Here is a 24,128-nt window from a genome sequence, read left to right on the forward strand (position 1 = left end):
ACAGTTGTGGTTGTCACCTGCTAGCTGTCACCTGCTAGCTGCTACAGTCCACTGGCATACTGTTATGTTCTGCTAACTGGCACACTGTTATGTTCTGCTAACTGGCATACTGTTATGTTCTGCTAACTGGCATACTGTTATGTTCTGCTAACTGGCATACTGTTATGTTCTGCTAACTGGCACACTGTTATGTTCTGCCAACTGGCACACTGTTATGTTCTGCTAACTGGCACACTGTTATGTTCTGCTAACTGGCACACTGTTATGTTCTGCTAACTGGCACACTGTTATGTTCTACTAACTGGCACACTGTTATGTTCTGCTAACTGGCACACTGTTATGTTCTGCTAACTGGCACACTGTTATGTTCTGCTAACTGGCACACTGTTATGTTCTACTAACTGGCACACTGTTATGTTCTGCTAACTGGCACACTGTTATGTTCTACTAACTGGCACACTGTTATGTTCTGCTAACTGGCATACTGTTATGTTCTACTAACTGGCACACTGTTATGTTCTGCTAACTGGCACACTGTTATGTTCTGCTAACTGGCACACTGTTATGTTCTGCTAACTGGCACACTGTTATGTTCTACTAACTGGCACACTGTTATGTTCTGCTAACTGGCACACTGTTATGTTCTGCTAACTGGCATACTGTTATGTTCTGCTAACTGGCACACTGTTATGTTCTGCTAACTGGCATACTGTTATGTTCTGCTAACTGGCATACTGTTATGTTCTGCTAACTGGCACACTGTTATGTTCTGCTAACTGGCATACTGTTATGTTCTGCTAACTGGCACACTGTTATGTTCTACTAACTGGCACACTGTTATGTTCTACTAACTGGCACACTGTTATGTTCTGCTAACTGGCATACTGTTATGTTCTGCTAACTGGCATACTGTTATGTTCTGCTAACTGGCACACTGTTATGTTCTGCTAACTGGCATACTGTTATGTTCTGCTGTTCACTGTTATGTTCTACTAACTGGCACACTGTTATGTTCTGCTAACTGGCATACTGTTATGTTCTGCTAACTGGCACACTGTTATGTTCTGCTAACTGGCACACTGTTATGTTCTGCTAACTGGCACACTGTTATGTTCTACTAACTGGCACACTGTTATGTTCTGCTAACTGGCATACTGTTATGTTCTGCTAACTGGCACACTGTTATGTTCTACTAACTGGCACACTGTTATGTTCTACTAACTGGCACACTGTTATGTTCTGCTAACTGGCATACTGTTATGTTCTGCTAACTGGCATACTGTTATGTTCTGCTAACTGGCACACTGTTATGTTCTGCTAACTGGCATACTGTTATGTTCTGCTAACTGGCACACTGTTATGTTCTACTAACTGGCACACTGTTATGTTCTACTAACTGGCATACTGTTATGTTCTGCTAACTGGCACACTGTTATGTTCTACTAACTGGCACACTGTTATGTTCTACTAACTGGCACACTGTTATGTTCTGCTAACTGTTTTCTTTTTCTTTCGGTCCACTGGTGGTCAAAGCAAGTGTGAAAACAGTTTTGACAACCCCTCTCTTTCCCTCTTTCTCTCTCTCCCTCCCTCCATCTCTCTCTCTATCTCTCTCCCTCCATCTCTCTCTATCTCTCTCTCCCTCTCTCTCTCTCTCTCTCCCTCCATCTCTCTCTATCTCTCTCGCTCTCTCTCCCTCTATCTCATCTATCTCTCTCTCTTTGCCTTTCTATCGCTCTCTCCCTCTATCTCTATCTATCTATCTCTCTCTCTTTGCCTTTCTATCTCTCCTGTTAATGTCACCTCCCCCACCTCTTACTGACATCTACCCATGAGCCCCCTCTCTTTCCATTTACTGTAACCAGCATCCTTACCCACTGAGCACCCACTGACACCAGAACAGCTTTCATTTCAACATCTTCAGATGTCTACAGACGTCTTTAGATGTCTTCAGACGTCTACAGATGTCTACAGATGTCTACAGATGTCTACAGATGTCTACAGATGTCTACAGACGTCTACAGATGTCTACAGATGTCTACAGATGTCTACAGATGTCTACAGACGTCTACAGATGTCTACAGATGTCTACAGATGTCTTCAGATGTCTTCAGATATCTACAGATGTCTACAGATGTCCACAGATGTCCAGACCAGCCTTGATCTGGACCAAACATAGACATTCAGGACCTGACCAAATCTGAACCAATCATAGACGTCTATGTTTCACAGGTTTGAAGTGCACAGTTTAGTACAGTACAGTACAGTACAGTAGAGGAAAAAGTTTAGTATAGTGCAGGACAGTACAGTAGAGTACAATACACTGGAGTTGAGTACCCTGTAATGTACTGTACTGTACTGAACTATACTTTACTGTACTGTTCTGAACTATACTTTACTATACTTTACTGTACTGTTCTGAACTCTACTGTACTGTACTGTTCTGAACTATACTGTACTGTACTGTTCTGAACTATACTTTACTATACTTGACTGTACTGTTCTGAACTATACTGTACTGTACTGTTCTGAACTATACTTTACTATACTTTACTGTACTGTTCTGAACTATACTGTACTGTACTGTTCTGAACTATACTTTACTATACTTTACTGTACTGTTCTGAACTATACTTTACTGTACTGTTCTGAACTATACTTTACTATACTTTACTGTACTGTTCTGAACTATACTTTACTGTACTATTCTGAACTATACTTTACTATACTTTACTGTACTGTTCTGAACTATACTTTACTATACTTTACTGTACTGTTCTGAACTATACTTTACTATACTTTTACTGTACTGTTCTGAACTATACTGTACTGTTCTGAACTATACTTTACTATACTATACTGTACTGTTCTGAACTATACTTTACTATACTTTACTGTACTGTTCTGAACTATACTGTACTGTACTGTTCTGAACTATACTTTACTGTACTGTTCTGAACTATACTTTACTATACTTTACTGTACTGTTCTGAACTATACTTTACTATACTTTACTGTACTGTTCTGAACTATACTTTACTATACTTTACTGTACTGTTCTGAAATATACTTTACTATACTGTTCTGAACTCATCTCAACTGTGCTGTACTTTGATGTCCAAACGTGTGAAACATAGACGTCTATGATTGGTTCAGATTTGGTTGGGTCCGAACCAAATTTGCTCTTGTTTGGGGTTCACCAAAGTAATAGCCAGTGTGTAGAATAATACCCAAATATGCAAAGGAGGATATTTCTACCTTTGTCTACCTCCACATCACCATGAAGAAAGTGACATTCATATCCATAATTATGAGGGAGATTTTACTGAAATTCTGTTACCAAACTTAGCTTCTGCACAGTTCTTTGTGTAAAATGTAAAATAAATAGTCATTGTGCATAGTTGTATGGTTTGTTAAACCTTGAAATCAATGGTTTTTGTATGGCATACATTTTAAAGTGAAAAATTTGAGCCTCAGTGCAATTCCGTTACCGTGGTAAAGGCAAAATAACCCACCAGACATAACAAGGCGACTCTTAGCAATTTAATTTGATTATTGTTTATTGATCAAACTACATAAATTGTTCCATGGAGAAACCTCCTCCACTGGTTTCATAGTTTGTAGGATACATTTATGACCAAAGTACACTGCTACAGACTGACAGAACTGCCATATCGAATGTAAGATCTACTTTCTGTCATGCTGAGTGTTATTCTGTAATAGTGAGTTACTGATGTTGTTACTGGTTGCTAGTGTTGTCTCTGGAGTATAATGGCCTCTATATGTACTTGCGGACGGACGGCATTCCATAAGTATCGTCCCTATGTTTACATTTGTACTGGAAAGTCACAGTTGGATCAAAGGTAGACTCAGCAATATGACATCATCACACACAGCAGGGTGACATCCCGCTTACAGAAATCAACAACAACAAAATTATAATCTGCCAAGACTGCCTCTATTGGCTCTTCCCCAGACAGGGAAATATTGGCAGATTTGAATCTGTTATTGTGTCTGTGAAGCAGGAAGTCGCCCCACTGTGGACAATGATGTCATACTGCTGAATCTACCTTTAAACTGGACTGTACTTCTAGGGTGTCATGTCTGGCCCAGTTCAAGACAATTATAAGACAGACAGTGTTATATGGTAATACTGTAGAAAAAAACAAATATGCATTGATACTGTCACCGATCCTCATAGCACAATGTTTCACTGATAACTATGTAATTGTGCGCCATCTGAAGATAGTAAACAGCTATGATCATACGACCTTAACATATCTACAGCACTGTATATCCTTGTGATTATGAGCAGTAGTAGAATAGCCTTCCTGTACCTAGTAGTATTTCTTGATTACACTGTATATTAAAAAAAAACTTCAGCTGAGAGATACATCTGTACATTTGAGTGTTTTTCATTTGTTATTTACATTGTAACTGTACTTCTCATGTTCACATTGTCATGCGTTATGGAAAATCCTTTAGCTTCACTTTGGCAGTCAAAAACCCAGCAGCGAGGCTGGCAGCTCCTTCACCTCCCTTGTCCGTACTCCATAGACTCTCAGTGAGTGACATCTTCCTATAGACCCGCGTCGTTCGTTGCCCTCAGAAGGGCAGTCTTGTGCAGCTTATTTCCATGTTTAGTCTTTAGTGTTGAGAGTTAGCCATTAGCGCCTGCCAGGCTAACCCATGTTGTGCTAGTTAGTCGAACCCCTCAGACTGGCGGCTGGTCCATTCAAGTCCCAAAAGTCTACGCCAGGGGCAGGGTGGGAAACCCCAGAGGTTCAGGAGAGCCACAGTGACCAATCTAGTTCACTCCAGCCAGGTGCCAGACCAGTGGTTCCCAAATAGTTTTGTGACATGAACCACCAAAACCCTCTAGAATTCTTGAGATACCCTCCAGATTATCACAAACATGATTCCAGCTCAAGTACTATCTTAACCCAGTAAGATGTGTCTGTGATCTACCAGTGGGTCCTCACACTCCATTTTAGAAACACTGTGCTAGACGACCTTATTCAATTTATGACAGAGTGCAGCTAATTCAGTGAAAATGCCATGAGATTCGACAAAAGATTCCTTGTATTGGTATGAATTTGGCAATGTGTCAATGCTAGGATGGGGAGTGGGGACTCCACACACCAAAGCCCAGTTATGCTAAGGGTTGAGGGCCCCTAAGCAGGGTTGGACGATGGCAGGGTTAGCTGCAGTCGTTAACTGTTGAATCGGGTGCTTCAGTGCCTGGCTGAGGTGAAAGCTTGGTGACACTGTGTCCCTCCAGGGCCCCTGGTCTCTTCCTGACCTTCAACCCCACGATCAAGAGGTTTTAACATCCAATAACCTTAGGCAGGAAATGAATGTGAAGGTTCAGGTCAATGAAAAAAGGAAGGATGGTAGACAAACACAGTTTTAATGCTTCAAAAAATGTGAAAGCTTAGTATTGTTAACATGTTAACATGTTGGTCTTATAATAGAGAACAGGCAAAAGCCAACAGGTGAAAATAGTTGTCACTAGTAAACAAACATTTGGAAGCATGGAAAACAGTGTGGGTGCAACTTTTTCCCACTTTCATTCACCAGCATCCACGACTCTCCATCTTCTCCCTCTCTCTTCCTCCCACTCTCACAGGCAGTTCTTGTCAGGTAGCTCGTACTGCTGTGAGGCCCTACGCTCTAGAGCTTTGCTCAGCCTGCGTGGGAAATACACCATAGCTTTATGTTCCTCATAGCGGTCGATGTGTTTGAGGTGCACCACCATGTGCAGAGCGTAGGCCAGCACCAACAGCAGGATCAGAGAGGTCACCAAGCCCATCAGTATGGCTGGGGTCAGGAAGGTGGCACAGTCGCTGGCCGACGCAAACTTATCAGACATGACGTTGAACGCCTGGATCTGCAGAGAGGAAGAGAGGAAATAGGAAATATTACAAGGTGAAGTAAACAAGTTTTTTTAATAGATAAATCAATCAGTCATTAAAAACAGTCAAAGCTCCATACCTGGAAGTCAGTAAACGTGATGTGCCAGTTAGCTGAGGTGTCGGTGTGTGAGCTGGGCACCAGGAGGGTGTCATATTTGTGCTGACTGCTGACATGCTGGCAGTGATAGGAGGAGGTGGCGGGGGCGTACACCTCGCTGGCGTTGAATGTAGCCTCATGGGTCCAGTTGTAGTGGATGTGGACGCTGTCTAAGGTGAACCAGTTCTGCCCTGCCGACTCATAGAACGTGTTGGACATCTGCAACCTGATAACAAGTCCCCTGAGGTCCTCCACATCGCCAAATTTCAGTGATAGCCTGTATACAAAAACAAACTCAAATGTTGATTGAAAAGGACCGGGCCTTTAGTAGGTAGATCCTGAGTGAGATATACAGGACTCATCTCATTGTAACAATATTTTCCTCCATTAATTTAATGTATAAGTTAAACTTTTGATAACTACATAGCAGTCGATACAACTCATGGTAGGACATGATTTACAGTACTTACGTAGCCTTCTCCTTGGTGCAGATGGATCCCTTGGTGTCCACAGGGGCGTTGGGTCCGAAGGTCTTCTCCGTCAGGTCTATGAAGGTGTGGTTCTTGTAGCGGACGGCCAGGCGCTTGGCTTTGAACAGGATGCAGGTCTTGCCATTGTAGGCCACGCTCAGAGGAGAGTAGGGCCCGAATATGGGGGACTGGAGCAGCTTTCTCTTGCCTTTGTCATGGCCATGCTGGTTGAGGTGGTGCCAGCTGTCCCGCTGCAGAGAGGAGAGGTAGAGGGGAGATTGGATCAATTAATATAATTGATTGACAAGAAACGCCACACACATAGTTTTCACGGTAGTAATAGTAAGACTAGTAAAACAAACTGTAGAGAATCTGAACAGTGTCCCCTAGGGGGCGATGTGATACTGCGATGCACAGGATCAGAGAGAGTGGGGATAGAAAGAGAGCGAGAAGAGAGACAGAGAGAGAGACCTCTACCTTCAGTAATCTTTTGAGTGTGCTTTCCTCAGTGGGCACATAACCCTCAGCCACCAAGCTCATTCCATCAATACCACCTGACACACAGAAACACAAATAAAACAGTCAAATACTATTTGGCTAAAATATACTTGCTTAAAAAATACACTGCCTACCTACATGGACATTGATGCTTCAAGCTGTGTGTTTGGGCAGTAGTTTTTAAACCGATACTGCATAAACATGTCTACGACAGGCTTGATTGCGTCAGGCTCATAATCATGAGACATGATTTGTTATTTACCCGCTCTGATTCTCACAGCTGGGTATGCGACCTCTGTAACATAGTCGACTTCTGTGCTGTAAAGACAAGAGAAAATGACAAATGTGGTTAAAAGATACAGCTACATGTCCGTGCACATATTTTCTCAGAGTTGACAGAGCAGATTTCAAACCAGCACAAGGCAATATAGGCAAGCTATACTATTAGTGGCCAACCAATATGTTCTATGTCCCCATACGATACTATACCTTCAGCAGTTCACCTTTTGATCACTAACCAGATTATCATAGCCAATGTCTGCTGAGCATTCTGGTAGGGTTGGGAATTGCTAGGGACCTCACGATACAATATCACAATACTTAGGTGGCGATACGATATGTATTGCAATTCTCACGATTATATATGTATTGCGATTCGATACATGGAAATAAAAGTGCTGAAAACAAAATTGTTTCCCTATTTAAAAAAAAGATGGAGAACAAGCTATGAAGGAACAATACTGGAGTTTTGGTGCAGGGACAGCCAACGAGCTATGAAGGAACAATACTGGAGTTTTGGTGCAGGGACAGCCAACGAGCTATGAAGGAACAATACTGGAGTTTTGGTGCAGGTACAGCCAACGCGCTATGAAGGAACAATACTGGAGTTTTGGTGCAGGGACAGCCAACGAGCTATGAAGGAACAATACTGGAGTTTTGGTGCAGGGACAGCCAACGAGCTATGAAGGAACAATACTGGAGTTTTGGTGCAGGGACAGCCAACTAGCTATGAAGGAACAATACTGGAGTTTTGGTGCAGGTACAGCCAACGAGCTATGAAGGAACAATACTGGAGTTTTCGTACAGGTACAGCCAACTAGCTATGAAGGAACAATACTGGAGTTTTGGTGCAGGTACAGCCAACGAGCTATGAAGGAACAACACTGGAGTTTTCGTACAGGTACAGCCAACTAGCTATGAAGGAACAATACTGGAGTTTTGGTGCAGGTACAGCCAACTAGCTATGAAGGAACAATACTGGAGTTTTGGTGCAGGTACAGCCAACGAGCTATGAAGGAACAATACTGGAGTTTTGGTGCAGGTACAGCCAACGAGCTATGAAGGAACAATACTAGAGTTTTGGTACAGGTACAGCCAACTAGCTATGAAGGAACAATACTGGAGTTTTGGTGCAGGTACAGCCAACGAGCTATGAAGGAACAATACTGGAGTTTTGGTGCAGGTACAGCCAACTAGCTATGAAGGAACAATACTGGAGTTTTGGTGCAGGTACAGCCAACGAGCTATGAAGGAACAATACTGGAGTTTTGGTGCAGGTACAGCCAACGAGCTATGAAGGAACAATACTAGAGTTTTGGTGCAGGTACAGCCAACTAGCTATGAAGGAACAATACTGGAGTTTTGGTGCAGGTACAGCCAACAAGCTATGAAGGAACAATACTGGAGTTTTGGTGCAGGTACAGCCAACGAGCTATGAAGGAACAATACTAGAGTTTTGGTGCAGGTACAGACAACTAGCGAAAATATGATATTGTCAAAAGGATATGATATATCGTCAAAAATAATATCCCAGTATGTAACTGTAAATGTTTTCCCCCCACCACTACTTTCTGGCTCCAAAAGGCTGGCATGCTGGTGGCAGCTACACATTGGTAATGGGTGGGGCTGGTGGTATATCTCCCCAATACAAAGCTTATTTTATTTACTATCAAACCTTGACACTAGCTGTGGCCAACATGCAGTATCAGAGGATAAACACAATCATTTGACAGTATAGTTGTCATTGGTCAGCTTTGTATTGTCCTGTCCTGCCCAGGCTGATCATGCAGTAGAGCTGGGACGAAAATGATTGATGCCGACAATTTATCGAGGACATTTTACTGACACCGACAATCCCAATAAATAGTCTACTAGAGAAATGTGAAGTTTAAAGGAAATAAGTCTGCTAATATGGGCTAAAGGTACTGTCACGCCCTGACCTCAGAGAGACTTTTTATTTCTCTATTCGGTTAGGTCGTGTTGTGATTTGGGTGGGCATTCTAATTTTTCTATTTCTTTGTTGGCCGGGTAGGGTTCCCAATCAGAGGCAGCTGTCTATCGTTGTCTCTGATTGGGGATCATACTTAGGCAGCCTTTTTTCCACCTGTTGTTTGTGTGATCTTGGTTTTGTGTAGGTGCTGTGTAGCCTGCAGAACTTCACGGTCGTTTTGTATTTTGTTGTTTTTTCGGTGTTCATTTTAAATAAAGTAAGATGTTTGCCTACCACGCTGCACCTTGGTCTAATTCATCTCTAAATGTACGTAACAGGTACAATTGATAGTAACAACATTCAAAGTAGTAGTATTTTACCTTTATTTAACTAGGCAAGTCAGTTAAGAACAAATTCTTATTTTCAATGACAGTCTAGGAACAGTGGGTTAACTGCCTTGTTCATGGGCAGAATGACAGATTTTTACCTTGTCAGCTCGGGGATTCGATTTTACAACCTTCTGGTTACTAGTCCAATGCTCTAACCACTAGGCTACCTGCCACCCCGTAGTAGTAGTGCTAATGATATGGTAATATATAAAAGTAAGGTAACAAGTGTACATGAATGTTATGGTTCTATTTATCGTGATAATTCTGTCAATTTATCCATAACGACCAGCTTTACCATGCAGGCTAGGCTGTCTGTGGCTTAAACCCCCAGTGGTTCATCTCAATCCGTGTGTGTGTGTGTGTGTGTGTGTGTGTGTGTGTGTGTGTGTGTGTGTGTGTGTGTGTGTGTGTGTGTGTGTGTGCGCACGTGTGGGAACTTGGTTAGATTATGCGTTTGAATACCTTGCCTCTGCTCAGCATGCAGTGAACTTACAGACAGGCTGTACAGTCAGTACCCAGACCTGATCAGTACCCAGACCTGATCAGTACCCAGACCTGATCAGTACCCAGACCTGATCAGTACCCAGACCTGATCAGCACCCAGACCTGATCAGTACCCAGACCTGATCAGCACCCAGACCTGATCAGGCTGGTGTCAAAACTAAGGCACCCAATTCCTTTAAAGTCTCACTCTCCTTTTCAACTCATTTATCACCTGATTTACTGAACAAAGGCTAATCTTAATAGGTGGTACAGGTATCCTCATAACATGGTACAAGTGTGTGTGTGTGTGTGGGGGGGCTATTCTAATACTCCTCTATTGTTCCTCAAGCACTGGGGAGGCCTATGACATCACAGTGCACCCATCAGACCAACTCACTGAATGGACACCTTGAAGTTTGCAGTTGGGTATAAAAAAACAAACACTATTTTTCTCAAAACATGTATTTTTTTTACTCTTAAGTCTGTGTACATTACCATATTTATACATGAGATATTGTTTTTCAACAGGAAAAGTAAAATAAAAGCTGGAATGCTTTTAGGCATAGATAAAGAACAACCACAGTGCAGATTCACTCTGAGGGTTTGCCCTATATTTTAAGCACTTCATACGTTGTTTTTGCATCAATATCGAATGACAATGTCTGTGAGAGGAATAGCTTGCAGGGACTGTTGAGTGTAGCTTTTAACCCAATTGACAACTCAGTGTAAAGTAAACATTGTGAGTGAACTTGCTATGAGGTTTGCCTTTAATTCAATTCAAGGGCTTTATTGGCATGGGAAACATATGTTAACATTGCCAAAGCAAGGGAAATAGATCAACGAAAGTGAAATAAACAAAGATTAACAGTAAACATTACACTCACAGAAGTTCCAAAATAATAGAGACATTTGAAATGTTATATTATGTCTCTCTCTATACAGTGTTGTAATGATGTGCAAATACAAGTACAAAAGTACATTTTAAATAAATCAACATAAATATGGGTTGTATTTACAATGGTGTTTGTTCTTCACTGGTTGACCTTTTCTTGTGGAACCTTTACCTATGCTTTGCTTGACTGAATTGGGCCCTATAGTACGTTGTGCAGAAGTAGCTGGGATGTCAATTTACATAGGCTAGTACTCTTTGTTGGAATTCACTGTCTGAACACTACCAGGTATTAGACAGGCTGTTTAGCTGATCAGCTGGATTGGAAGAAATTATATTTTATTTAGAAAATTCTACCCTGATCATTTCCTCTGGGGTAGCTATCCATCTGGGGAATTTAATACCCCGGTCTTGGGCATGTCTGTGTTGTTACACATCTGCTGTTATCAGACAGTAACCTGCCAGTCACATGGCTCTGTGCACTTGTCCACCTGGCTCAAGACTATAGGGTTCAGGAAGGGTTCTATCTGGGTTCAGGAAGGGATATCAGAAAGGCACTCCCCACTGGGCACAGATGACAGTTCAATGTCTAGTTTTGATAAACATTTGATTGAGTTATCTAACGTGAATTCAAAGTAAAACCAACAAATATTTTAATCATGTCATTGCATTTAGGTAAAGGCTGGATGAAAAAAAGAAAAAAAAAAGTATTTCTCATTCATTTACTTTTTGCAAATCCCATCAGTTTTCCATGTTGACTCAATGTCATCACATTTATATGCTTTGTTGAAATGACATGGAAACAACGTTGATTCAAACAACTTGTGCCCAGTGTGACATGGTCTAGTGATTACCAACCCTATTTCTAGAGAGCTGTAACAAACGCTGTTGTTCAGGAACAGTTAAATGGTCTGAGGCAGTTTGCTCTGTTGCTATTGCCTCGGGCCCAGGTTTCCCAAAAGCATCTTAAAGCAAAGGTTAGAACCTTCGTAGTAGCACCGTTAAATCTGCGAGCTAAGAGCATTGTTAAAACCATCGTTACTAAACTTGCACTTGAAAACGCTCGTTATTTACCCACCTCCTACGATCACTAGTAGAACAGCTAAGTGCGTCGTTAGATGCTTTTTTTTGCCCTTCCATGTCACTTTCTTCACGGAAGATCTCTGCTAAACATAGAATGAAGAAGTTTATCTGTCTGGCGGTGACTGCCGATAACTGCAGAACGAAGTTAATTAACTACAAATACAAAGTTGCCAAAGTCTTTGCAATTGTTATAAACAAGTGAATAATAAAAATCTGCCTCAAATGGAAGCCAATGTGACTGCATATGTGGCTAAATTGTTTCAATCACAATGAAATCAAGTCCATGTTCAGTCAATTGAGTTATGTTTTGCCTTGTCTGTAATTGTTGTCTATATTTCATGGTGAGTAACAACAGCGCAATGATGTGCCCAATCTGTGATTTAGTGCAATATTATTTCTTAAGCATAATAAACCCCGTCAATATTTGCAGCCATTGGTGATAATATCTCTCTAGGGGCTGATCCGTCGTCAGTATTGTGGAGTAGTTGTAATGTTAACATAACATTTAAATGGGTGAAGCTGATTTCGAGAGCAGCGATGGTCTTCTTTCGATCCTACCAGTATCTACACATGGTCACATGGTCTAACGACGCACTCAGCGAATGTTCTCTCTATGTGGTGTTTTGGGAAACGCACGTTACATCTTCGGGCCGTTGTAGGAACAATGCATAATTAAAACACTTGGAAACTTAAATTCCATCGCTATCGGGAAACCGGGCCCAGGTAAAGCAGGCTTGGACTTGACATATATAATTTGTGGGGCTGTTGCTCAAGTCAAGGACAATTACTAGTCATAACAGGCTTAGTTAGTTCTGAGAAGTGAGCTGTTAGCAGTCAGGGGCTAGAAGGGGTTGCTTTTCAGGAAGCGTTAGATTAGAAGAAGGTCAACCTAGTATCAGTTAGCATCCTTCCAGGAGGTCAGGTGGACACCAGGGGAAGTTCCTGCCAGGCTAGGGGCAACTCATTGCCCGCCCACCTGACTGAGGGATCAGGATTAGTGTAGGGGTGGAACACAGGAGCAGCGTCTATGGGGCTAAAAACAGTTTAGTGCCAGGAGAGCACCAGGATGCACCGAGAGCTCTCCAGGTCCAAGCTAGCCGTTTCACATCCGTTACACCAGGAGAGCACCAGGATGCACCGAGAGCTCTCCAGGTCCAAGCTAGCCGTTTCACATCCGTTACACCAGGAGAGCACCAGGATGCACCGAGAGCTCTCCAGGTCCAAGCTAGCCGTTTCACATCCGTTACACCAGGAGAGCACCAGGATGCACCGAGAGCTCTCCAGGTCCAGCTGCATGACAAGAAGAGAGATTAGACCATGAGTGGCTATTCTTATCCTCGAAAAGCCTGTATGGGTCCAGGCGTTTGTTCCAGCCAAGCAATCGACCTACATGTGATTCAACATATTAACTAATCATAGGCTTCAACCAAGCTGGCTTTGATTAGTTGGGGAAATAATAAGTGCACTATTTGTGGAGAACAGTAGATAATAGGACCATGCACATTGGGGACAATTGGAAGAGCTCCCTGTCATGCCTATTTCCCGACTTGTTTGCCCTATGACATATGTGTCTAATCCTTTATCCTCCTTTATCTTATTCTAGCTACATGTTAGGAAGCAGAGTTACAATGTCTAAACATGCACAGAGGTTGCAGAAAGGATACAACAGCCTAATTGTCTAGTTTTGTTTCCAAACAGAGGAGAGTTGATGAACTTAAGGAACATTTAATTCGTATTTATTTAGACGTAGGGATGCACAACAACAGCATGGTGTTTCTCTACCTTTTAGTAGATTAACATTTTTAGAAGAAAATAATCTTGCTATTTCGTATTTATTTAGCAAAAAGTGTTGTACTTTTCATTTACAGAAACAGAAAAAATACCACTGATGAACTCAATGTTTTTCAGACCAGGCGGTGTTCTGCAGACAGTGGCACCCTGCTGCTGATGGCGCGCGTTTACTTACACATAATTAAATACGCAAATGTGTAATTCATTAATGTTCCTTAAGCAAGGTCACCTTCTTTTGGATTACCTGCCCCCCCCGGAGCACATTTCCTAATGTCCCCGTTGCCTTTATTGACCCAGAACTTTCTGATTGGATGGGCTGTCATGATAATGAACACATGGTTTCCAAGTATTTGATGGCTTTTCTATCCCATTTCAACCATGACCATAAGCTCATCCTCCAATTTTCCCATCCACCAGCCGCCACTGTTGTGACGATAGTGTCCCTTGTAGTCTACCTTTGGTCCTCTCCATTGCGCACACTATGTAGAGTAAGCTGCTGTTCTGTGTATGAATCAAATTACGATGGAGTTTAGCTTCTCTGATGCAGGCTACAGTAGATCTAATGTAGACTGAGCTTACCCTAAAATGGAGGTGCTGAGATAATGATGTTGGAAGTTGATGTGTTGAATTCTTGATGTGTGCATGCCCTAGTAGTGCCGTGGTGCCGTTTGGCAGTTTGACCTGGCATGTGAGACTGTGATAGCGTGCCAGGCTGGTTGACGTCTGTGACTTATCACCTGTATCTGTTCTCCTGCCCAGACACCCAGCGTAAAATAAACAGACGCATAACAACACGGCCACTCAATAAAAACATCCCATCTGATTTACACCCAATATGCATCGAATGTAACTAAATCAACACAGGGGCCTACGGCGCCGAAGGACACTAAAGACCTCATTTTACCCTCAACTACACTAATAGGTCCTCCATCAGCCCGGTTTCCTAAACTCCACAGCTCCACACACGAGTGAATACCCAGGATTCAGCTGGCAGGAAGAGGCTGCCTTGCAAGTGTTTGTATATAAACGCAAGTAAGCCCCACCGTTTGTTCCTGTGCCAGTTTGGCCAGGTCAGCTGCAACCCTGTTACTGGCTGACCCTGTCACACGGAGCCCGAGTGCTGAACAGGCCCTTTATATAATCAAAGCTATTCCACAGCCACTCCTTGGCTCACCTCACAGAGGCACTCATCAACACAAGAAGACAGACACACATTTATATTTTAGTCATTTAGCAGACTTTCTTATCCAGAGCAATTACTTTAAACTGCTTTGCTCAAGGGTACACCAATAGATTTCTCACCTAGTCGGCTTTAGGATTCAAACCAGCGCCCTTTCGGTTACTGACCTAATGCACTTGACCGCTAGGCTACCTGCCACCAGGACACACAGGGACACATGGACCCACAGTCATACAGAAGGAACAGGCATATATAAACTATACGCACTAGCATCTGCATATTCAAATATACAAAGAGTCATACACCAGTCCAGACACACAAACATTCATGGAGATGTACTGTATACCATGCACCCATTCACACACAAACATACATTGATAAACGATAACACAAACAACAGAATGATACACATACACTCTCTACTGGGCTGAGTTGGCTATGCTGGAGCAGGTGTGGTACGCATCAAACAGTAAACAGGACAAGCCCGCTCTGCCAATGCAGTGACTCTGTTCATAAGCACTGCTCTACAGAGATGGAGATTGGTACCTCGATGAACTCTCAGCGTCTCCTACCTCTCTGGGCCTCTCTCTACTTCTGCCTTATACATCAAGTAGTTTACCAGGATATGTTTCAATTGTCGTCTGTTTTACTTACCCTTCATTTATTCAGGGAGGCCTTGTTGAGGCTGTAATCTCTGTTATTTACCCTTCATTTATTCAGGGAAGCCTTGTTGAGGTTGTAACCTGTGTTATTTACCCTTCATTTATTCAGGGAAGCCTTGTTGAGGCTGGAATCTGTGTTATTTACCCTTCATTTATTCAGGGAAGCCTCGTTGAGGTTGTAATCTGTGTTATTTACCCTTCATTTATTCAGGGAAGCCTCGTTGAGGTTGTAACCTGTGTTATTTACCCTTCATTTATTCAGGGAAGCCTCGTTGAGGTTGTAACCTGTGTTATTTACCCTTCATTTATTCAGGGAAGCCCCGTTGAGGTTGTAACCTGTGTTATCCTGGTCAGGAGGCATTATCACTTAGCACCAATATCCTGTCTGCGTTACTCCTTCCTACATGCCTTTGATACGTTAATTGTACGTGCAGGTGATGACTAATAATAGACTATTAGAGCAGATTAAGACTAAAGCGTTTAGAGAGACTCTAAGGTCTCCTGCTGCTACTCAGGTGACATGCTTAAGAACTGACCTCAGGACAGATTTGGAGGTGTGATAAATATAGTGAGGTCTGCTTGGGATCAGGATTCAGATCCCTGCTACTGGTCAAGATGAAGTTAATCAGAAAATAGTCCTTAATGAGTACTTTGATAAGAGAGGTAAAACAATATGAACAAAAAGAGAATGTATGAATCAGTATGAACGCAGCCAACAAGTGCTCAGCATATGTGGGAACTCCTTCAAGACTGTTGGAAAGGCATTCCTCATGAAGCTGGTTGAGAGAATGCCAAGAGTGTGCAAAGCTGTCATCAAGGCAAAGGGTGGCTACTTTGAAGAATCTCAAATATAAAATATATTTTGATTTCTTTAACCCTTTTTTGGTTACTACATGATTCCATATGTGTTATTTAATAGTTTTGACGTCTTCACTATTGTTCTACAATGTAGAAAATAGTAAAAATAAAGAAAAACCCTTGAATGAGTTGATGTCCAAACTTTTGACTGGTACTGTATGTTTTACAGGTAAGTTTAAGATAACAGGCATGTTGAATGTTCATCAGTTAAAAGGTATTGTGATGTTGGACATGGCTCTAGTCCGGAGTCTATAGCTACCCTACTGTAGGTTTACACTCCAACCCTGTTCCTGGAGAGCTACCATCCTGAAGGTTTTCACTCCAACCCTAATCTAGCACACCTGATTTTAATAATTAGCTGGTTGATGAACGGAATCAGGTTTGTTACAACTGGGGTTGGAGTGTAAACCTACAGGATGGTAGCTCTCCAGGAATAGGGCTGGAGTGTAAACCTACAGGAGGGTAGCTCTCCAGGAACAGGGTTGGAGTGTAAACCTACAGGATGGTAGCTCTCCAGGAATAGGGCTGGAGTGTAAACCTACAGGACGGTAGCTCTCCAGGAACAGGGTTGGAGTGTAAACCTACAGGACGGTAGCTCTCCAGGAACAGGATTGGAGTGTAAACCTACAGGACGGTAGCTCTCCAGGAACAGGGTTGGAGTGTAAACCTACAGGACGCTAGCTCTCCAGGAACAGGGTTGGAGTGTAAACCTACAGGACGCTAGCTCTCCAGGAACAGGGTTGGAGTGTAAACCTACAGGACGGTAGCTCTCCAGGAACAGGGTTGGATTGTAAACCTACAGGACGGTAGATCTACAGGAACTGGGTTGGATTGTAAACCTACAGGACGGTAGATCTACAGGAACAGGGTTGTAGAGCCCTGGTCTAGCTAATAACATTCCTATTGAAACTCTAAAGCTACCCTTCTACAGTACCTTTCATATGGATCTTTCTCTACTATCCTACTTTCCCCCCTGAATGTACACTTCCGTCTCTATGAACCTCTAGCCAGTGAACATAGATCTTTGAAATTAAAGGCAGTTCTTTTTATATAACAGAATTTCAGTTTGTGGCAGAGCAGAGAGGAACCAATATACTGTATGTAGTAAGACAGACAAACAACATGGGAGAACTATATTGTCTCCTGTTTGTTTTGAAGACGCAGCGTTAACTTTTGAAAGATAGAAGAAAGGAATGCAACTAAGGTAGCTGATGGTCAAAGCCATGAGAAAAGAAAGAATTAGTCAAGCCTGTTGACATTGACTCATTTAACATGGAAATACAGTATATACAATTACAGCGATACAGAATGTCTTTGTCTGGTTGTGTAAACATTTCTATAGTATGTGAAACTATTCATTGGAAACAGACAAAAGTATACTGTCCCGGTAATTGTTTAGTTGAAGAGCCAAGCGAAAATTGCCAAAATATTCACATCTGAAATATTTTTAGTTTATTTAACTAGGCAAGTCAGTTAAGAACAACAGATTTTTACCTTGTTCGCTCAGGGATTCAATATCTAGCAACCTTTTGGTTATTGGCCCAACGCTCTAACCACTAGGCTACCTGCCGCCCCCATGAATATCAACAGAAAACCATTAGAATCCTCACAACAACCAGTAGTTCTGAATGTAGTATTGATTGTAATTGTTATATAGTGAATACAACTGTAATGTTATGAAGTATATCTCCAAGAGAGTAAGCATAAAGCCTCAACATTGCCCCCCTTTGTGGTGCTGAGAAAGAAAAATAATTCTCTGCCATCAATGATAAAAATTCCATGCAGAGGTAAACATTGATTCCTGCACCTTTCCCAACGTCAATGCCCCTAGCAGCAGTGTTGACAAAGGCCCTCTCTCGCTCTCTCACTTTCTCTCTTGCTCTCTCTCTCTCTCTCTCTCAGAGACAGGTCTGTACTGCCTGGGTTTGGCCTCTGAATATTTAATCTTGCTACATCTGACCTGCAGGACCGTGTGTACGCAGACAAGACCGAGTAGCATCCACCCTCTCACCCTTCTTTTTCTCTCTCTCTTTCTCACCCTCTCTCTCCCTCTTTCTCTTCATCTGTAAACAGAGCCCAACAGACCAGCCCTTCCTCTCCTCTGTCCCATCCCTTTGTTTTGTTCCTCCTCTCCCCTCCCTTCCATTGTCCTGGCCTTATTTACCTGGCCTTCCATTGTCCTGGCCTTATTTACCTGCTCCATGCCAGACAGACAACAGCCGTGGATCAATGACAAATGCCTGATGCATGCTAAAATAGACACAACCTTACAGTATCCGACCACAGATTCAACAACGCTTTTACAGCAGCAGCATCGTTATCAGATGTGATGCCTTGTGTATTTAAGTAGAGATAGGGAGAGAGACAGGAAGGGAGAGAGACAGAGAGACAGGAAGGGAGAGAGACAGAGAGACAGGAAGGGAGAGAGACAGAGAGACAGGAAGGGAGAGAGTGAGGGAGAGAGAAAGAAAGACAGAGAGAGAGACAGGAAGGGAGAGAAGGGGAGGGAGACAGAGGGAAGAAGAAAGAAAGAAAGATAGAAAGAGAGGGAGGGAGGAAGAAAGACCCTTGTTGCACATCAGCCTCCCAGCATCCTTGGACCCCCCCTCCCCAATCTCTCTCCCAAATCACAGAGGGTATTTACCTTCTCTCTAGGAGTGCAGGCACTTGATCAAAGGACAGGGTGGGCTGGCTGAGGGCAGACAGCAAGGCAGAGGAGAGCAGGAGGAACGCGTGTGCAGCCATTGAGACAATGAGAGGAGACTGCCGCTGGTGAGCTCCGCTTCATTATCTGCTCTCCTTCCCTGTATCGCCAGCCACTTAGCTCACTGACAGACAGCCGTAGCAGCCAGTCACAACGCAGGAGAAGAGATCAATGTGCGTCATACTCACACAGTCACACAGCCCCTCCCTTCCACCTCTCCCTCCCTTCTCCCTTCTCTGTCATCCTCCCTATTTTTCTCTCTCTCGTTCTCCCTCTCTCATGCAAGCATAGCTGCAGGCAAACCCTAAGTATAGACAGGCTTATTATCCCCCACCCCCCCCTCATCCCCATATACCTACTCCAGACCAATAATGTACATGAAACATACACAAACACACACGCATACACAGAGAAAGAGAGGAAAAAAACAATCACCTGGGAATGTCAAGGTCAGATTGTGTAGGAGGACAGGACAGGATGTTAACATTATTTTACTGGGAGGCAAAAAAAGCTATGAGTGCATGATCTAGATCCCCAGTGGGTGTACTGCCACAATAGCTGAAATAATTCACTTGATCTCTGCGTTGTTGTGAGCACAGGAGGCCCGGGGCAGAGGAAATGGTCCACTGAGGCTGAATATGTGTATGATAGAAACAGCTGAACAGCTAAGGGACTAAATGTGGATCATACAACCCGAGTGGCCTGATGACTCAATGTCCTAATTTTTGATGGTTTCTATTTTTATTCTATTTCCTGTCAATAAGATATGGTTGGATGATTTGTCTGACATATTTTTGTTATTTTGTATTTCTCTGCTGCTTTCTCACATTTATGTTATGTGTTATGAGCAATAATGTGTATCAAATACTGTGTATCAAATACTGTGTATTAAATACTGTGTATTAAATACTGTGTATTAAATACTGTGTATCAAATACTGTGTATCAAATACTGTGTATTAAATACTGTGGATCAAATACTGTGGATCAAATACGGTACATAGAAATATGTACAGGTTAAGTGTAAATCATGTATATGTACGGGAAGGTGCTATTCACATACCTATTGGGAAATTAAATAGGAACTCCAGGAATATTCTATAGAAATTAGATAACAGAATTTAACAGTTAGATAAGGGATGTTTTGTTCAAGTTTTTTTGTAGATTGTCTTTGCCATTGAAGAATACATTAATTAATTCTATGTTTACTTACTCTTAACCTTCCTAAATCTAGGTTGCCCCTCTGAGATTAAAAAGAGAAATCTCTTTAATGAATAGAGCAGAGTCCTTGGCAGAAAGAGGGTCGAGACTCTTGATCTTCTTGAGAGTGACGTGCCTGGGTTTCTCTGAGCGGGCCATGCCAGATCGGGGAAGTGTGTGTGTGTGTGTGTGTGTGTGTGTGTGTGTGTGTGTGTGTGTGTGTGTGTGTGTGTGTGTGTGTGTGTGTGTGTGTGTGTGTGTGTGTGTGTGTAAAGGCTGGGACAGGTCAGTCAGTCTCATAGGCACTAACAGGAGTTGACTAAATCCTGTCTCAGCCTTCTCTCTGTTCTTACTTATCTATCGCACCAACATACCAGATTGTCTCTCTAATGCCAAAGATGAGGTACAGTAGACTTTAGCTCACAGTCCAACCAAAGTGAAACTCCAGCCACAAAGCAAAGTGGATCCACTGGATCTATATAATATGTTTGATGAAAAAGAGACACCTTTTTTATTTCTCATGTGAAATAGAGGATAATTTCAAATGTTGCCATTGAAATGGGTTTTATTCCTCATGTGAAACAGAAGATCATTGTCACACCAGCCTTCGCTTTGGCTCCCCCTCCTGTCCAGCTTTAGGCCTTCTAGCTGCTGCCGAACCTGCTGCTGGCAAACGCCCTTCACTCATCAACTCCCGGACATGTCTCGTCATCATTACACACACCTGGTACCAATCCCCACTCAATCACTGTAAATATACTCCCACTGTCATTTGTCTTTGTCGGTCATTGTAAATTTGGCTTATTTTCCTGAGAGGAATCTCTCCTACTATTTCCTGAGTACTTTATTATTCTGCACTTTGGGTTTCATCCCGCTTTTATTTATATAGTGCTTTAATAAACTCAGTAGTTCTAAACCTGTGACTGCTTACTCCTCTCTACACGTGTGACAATCATTTTACGTGTTGTCATTGAAATGGTTTTAATCCTGGTGAAATAGAGGTTTATTTGACATGTCAAATACTGTATACTACTGGCCCTTCTTTGGACACTGTGTTAACAACCCTCCAGATGAGCTTCAATGCCATACAACTCTCCTTCCGTGGCTTCCAATTGCTCTTAAATACAAGTAAAACTAAATGCATGCTCTTCAACCGATCGCTGCCTGCACCTGCCCGCCCGTCCAGCATCACTACTCTGGACGGTTCTGACTTAGAATACGTGGACAACTACAAATACTTAGGTGTCTGGTTAGACTGTAAACTCTCCTTCCAGACTCACATCAAACATCTCCAATCCAAAGTTAAATCTAGAATTGGCTTTCTATTTCGTAACAAAGCCTCCTTCACTCATGCTGCCAAACATACCCTCGTAAAACTGACCATCCTACCGATCCTCGTCTTCAGCGACGTCATTTACAAAATGGCCTCCAATACCCTACTGAATAAATTGGATGCAGTCTATCACAGTGCCATCCGTTTTGTCACTAAAGCCCCATAAACTACCCACCACTGTGACCTGTACGCTCTTGTTGGCTGGCCCTCGCTTCATACTCGTCGCCAAACCCACGGGCTCCAGGTCATCTACAAGACCCTGCTAGGTAAAGTCCCTCCTTATCTCAGCTCGCTGGTCACCATAGCAGCACCCACCTGTAGCACGCGCTCCAGCAGGTACATTATGGATTTATAGTCTACTACAGAACATTACTATGACTGGCTTAAATCACACTTTATTCCCCATCCAGTACACTACTTCTGACCAAAGGCATGTGATTCCTCTGAGATACTGTGTGTATTTATTTCATGACTGTTCAGTTCTACTACAGCTCCCCCCGACACCCACTCCGATGCCTCTGAATCAGAGATTAGAAAACAGATCGAACATTAACAGGAGTCATGATCTATTTATAAGTATGATCTCATGGCTCACTCTATAATCCCCCACTTATATTGTGTGATAGAACATTCAGGATTGCCATAGCATTAAGAGTGATGTAATGGTTTGATGTGTATATGATATGCGGGTACTGTATGTTTCTCTGCTGGGGTGACAAAACATTCCCTAAGTGTCCATTACTCTAACAACCTATTCAAATAATCCTCCATTAAATACATACAAAAAAGACAGCAGGCAAGTCTGCTTTTGAATGTGTTTTATTGGTATGTTTTCTCTGTGTAGTCATGAAACACAACACTCCACAACATGGCCCAAAGAATAACCCCCAATCTCTCTAGGGTGCCATCTCTGCTGGCCTCTCCACTGGTCTCTCCTTATCTCCCCCTCTCACTCCCAAACACAACCCAGCCCAGCAGAGTGTCCACTTCCTCTAAATATGATAGTCAATTTTCATCTGAAGGTGGAAATCAGGTTAGAAACTCAATACAGTGACTAAAGCACATGTCATAACCTTCCATTAAACTCCCAGTCCAAATGATATAATTCATATCCCCCTAAAAATACAATAATATTCTAACACTTTTCAATACAGTATGTTACCACAGCTATCGGTATGGAAATCAACACACCGAACTGATCATGATTGAAAAAGTCAAAAGCATGTTTTAGAAATAAAAGTCAAAAGCATGTTTTAGAAATAAAAGTCAAAAGCATGTTTTAGAAATAAAAGTCAAAAGCATGTTTTAGAAATAAAAGTCAAAAGCATGTGACTACATTAAAGTTACAATAGATTGCCTATAGTAGTCTATACTATTTCCCCTCCATTTACACCAAACATCTGATAGAAAACTAGCTATTTTATTAAATATAGAATGATTTCCAGGTACACACTGTCTCCTATGATACATACTAGTCGGTTATGTCCCTATGAAGAGCTGTGTTAATATGACTGCAGATATATCCTATGGATGATCACTTACAATTGATTAATAGTGGATGGCATCATCACCATCGCCATTATCACCACCACCATCAAGTAGTGTATGGTTACAGTGGGTATACAGTAGTTTCACTGGTATGCCACCTGTGTAGTGAATCTAAAGTCAAAATACTATTCTCTTTCTCTAAAATATCTCACACACGAGTTGAAAAGGTGACCTCAAAGATGGGGGTGGCATTTCATCATCCTCATTGTAAAGATTTAATTGGGTACAAGGTGCAGATAATGATCGACAGTATTGATTAATATTCCTATTGTACAGTCAGAGGCCTTGATTCCCATACCCGCCCTCCCTCTATTAGAAAGCACCCAGGTAATGTTTTTCTATATATATATATATATATATATATATATATATATATATATATTTTTTTTATTTAACCTTTATTTAACTAGGCAAGTCAGTTAAGAACAAATTCTTATTTACAATGATGGCCTACCCCGGCCAAACCCTAACACGGACGACGCTGGGCCAATTGTGCGCCGCCCTATGGGACTCCCAATCACGGCCGTAAAAAAGTAAAGCTCTCTCCCAGACAGCTTCAGACTGCAAGAGGGCATATATGCATGATATGCTGTACACTGAATCAGACACATACAGTACATAGCCTACAGCAGGGGTAGGAAACCCTGGTCCTGGAGTGCTGCATGGCTCAGTTGGTCATGTGTGGTGACTAGTTGGAACAAAACCCTGCAGTACCTGTGGTACTCCAGGAACAGGGTTGCCTACAGCATTCCATTCTTTAAAACACAGGGCTTATTGAGGCATAATGTTTAGAATGTAGAAGACAGAAATAGAAATATAG

The 24,128-nt window shown here is 42.3% G+C and overlaps 1 protein-coding gene across 1 annotated transcript; it reads right to left on the reverse strand.

Moving 5' to 3' along the window:
* Window positions 1–3,542: 3,542 nt before the first annotated feature.
* LOC110492566 (V-type proton ATPase subunit S1) lies at window positions 3,543–19,398 on the reverse strand. The gene is made up of 6 exons (XM_036947568.2): window positions 19,169–19,398; window positions 7,243–7,298; window positions 6,960–7,036; window positions 6,483–6,733; window positions 5,995–6,289; window positions 3,543–5,890 (listed from the first exon to the last, which is right to left on the reverse strand). The coding sequence occupies exons 1-6, from the start codon at window positions 19,267–19,269 to the stop codon at window positions 5,624–5,626; spliced, it is 1,047 nt and encodes a 348-aa protein (XP_036803463.1). The 5' UTR covers window positions 19,270–19,398; the 3' UTR covers window positions 3,543–5,623.
* Between the last annotated feature and the right edge of the window lie 4,730 nt (window positions 19,399–24,128).

The sequence above is a fragment of the Oncorhynchus mykiss genome, chromosome 16 (genome assembly GCF_057628025.1).
Source record: "Oncorhynchus mykiss isolate SJ-2025 chromosome 16, ASM5762802v1, whole genome shotgun sequence".
NCBI lineage: Eukaryota > Metazoa > Chordata > Actinopteri > Salmoniformes > Salmonidae > Oncorhynchus > Oncorhynchus mykiss.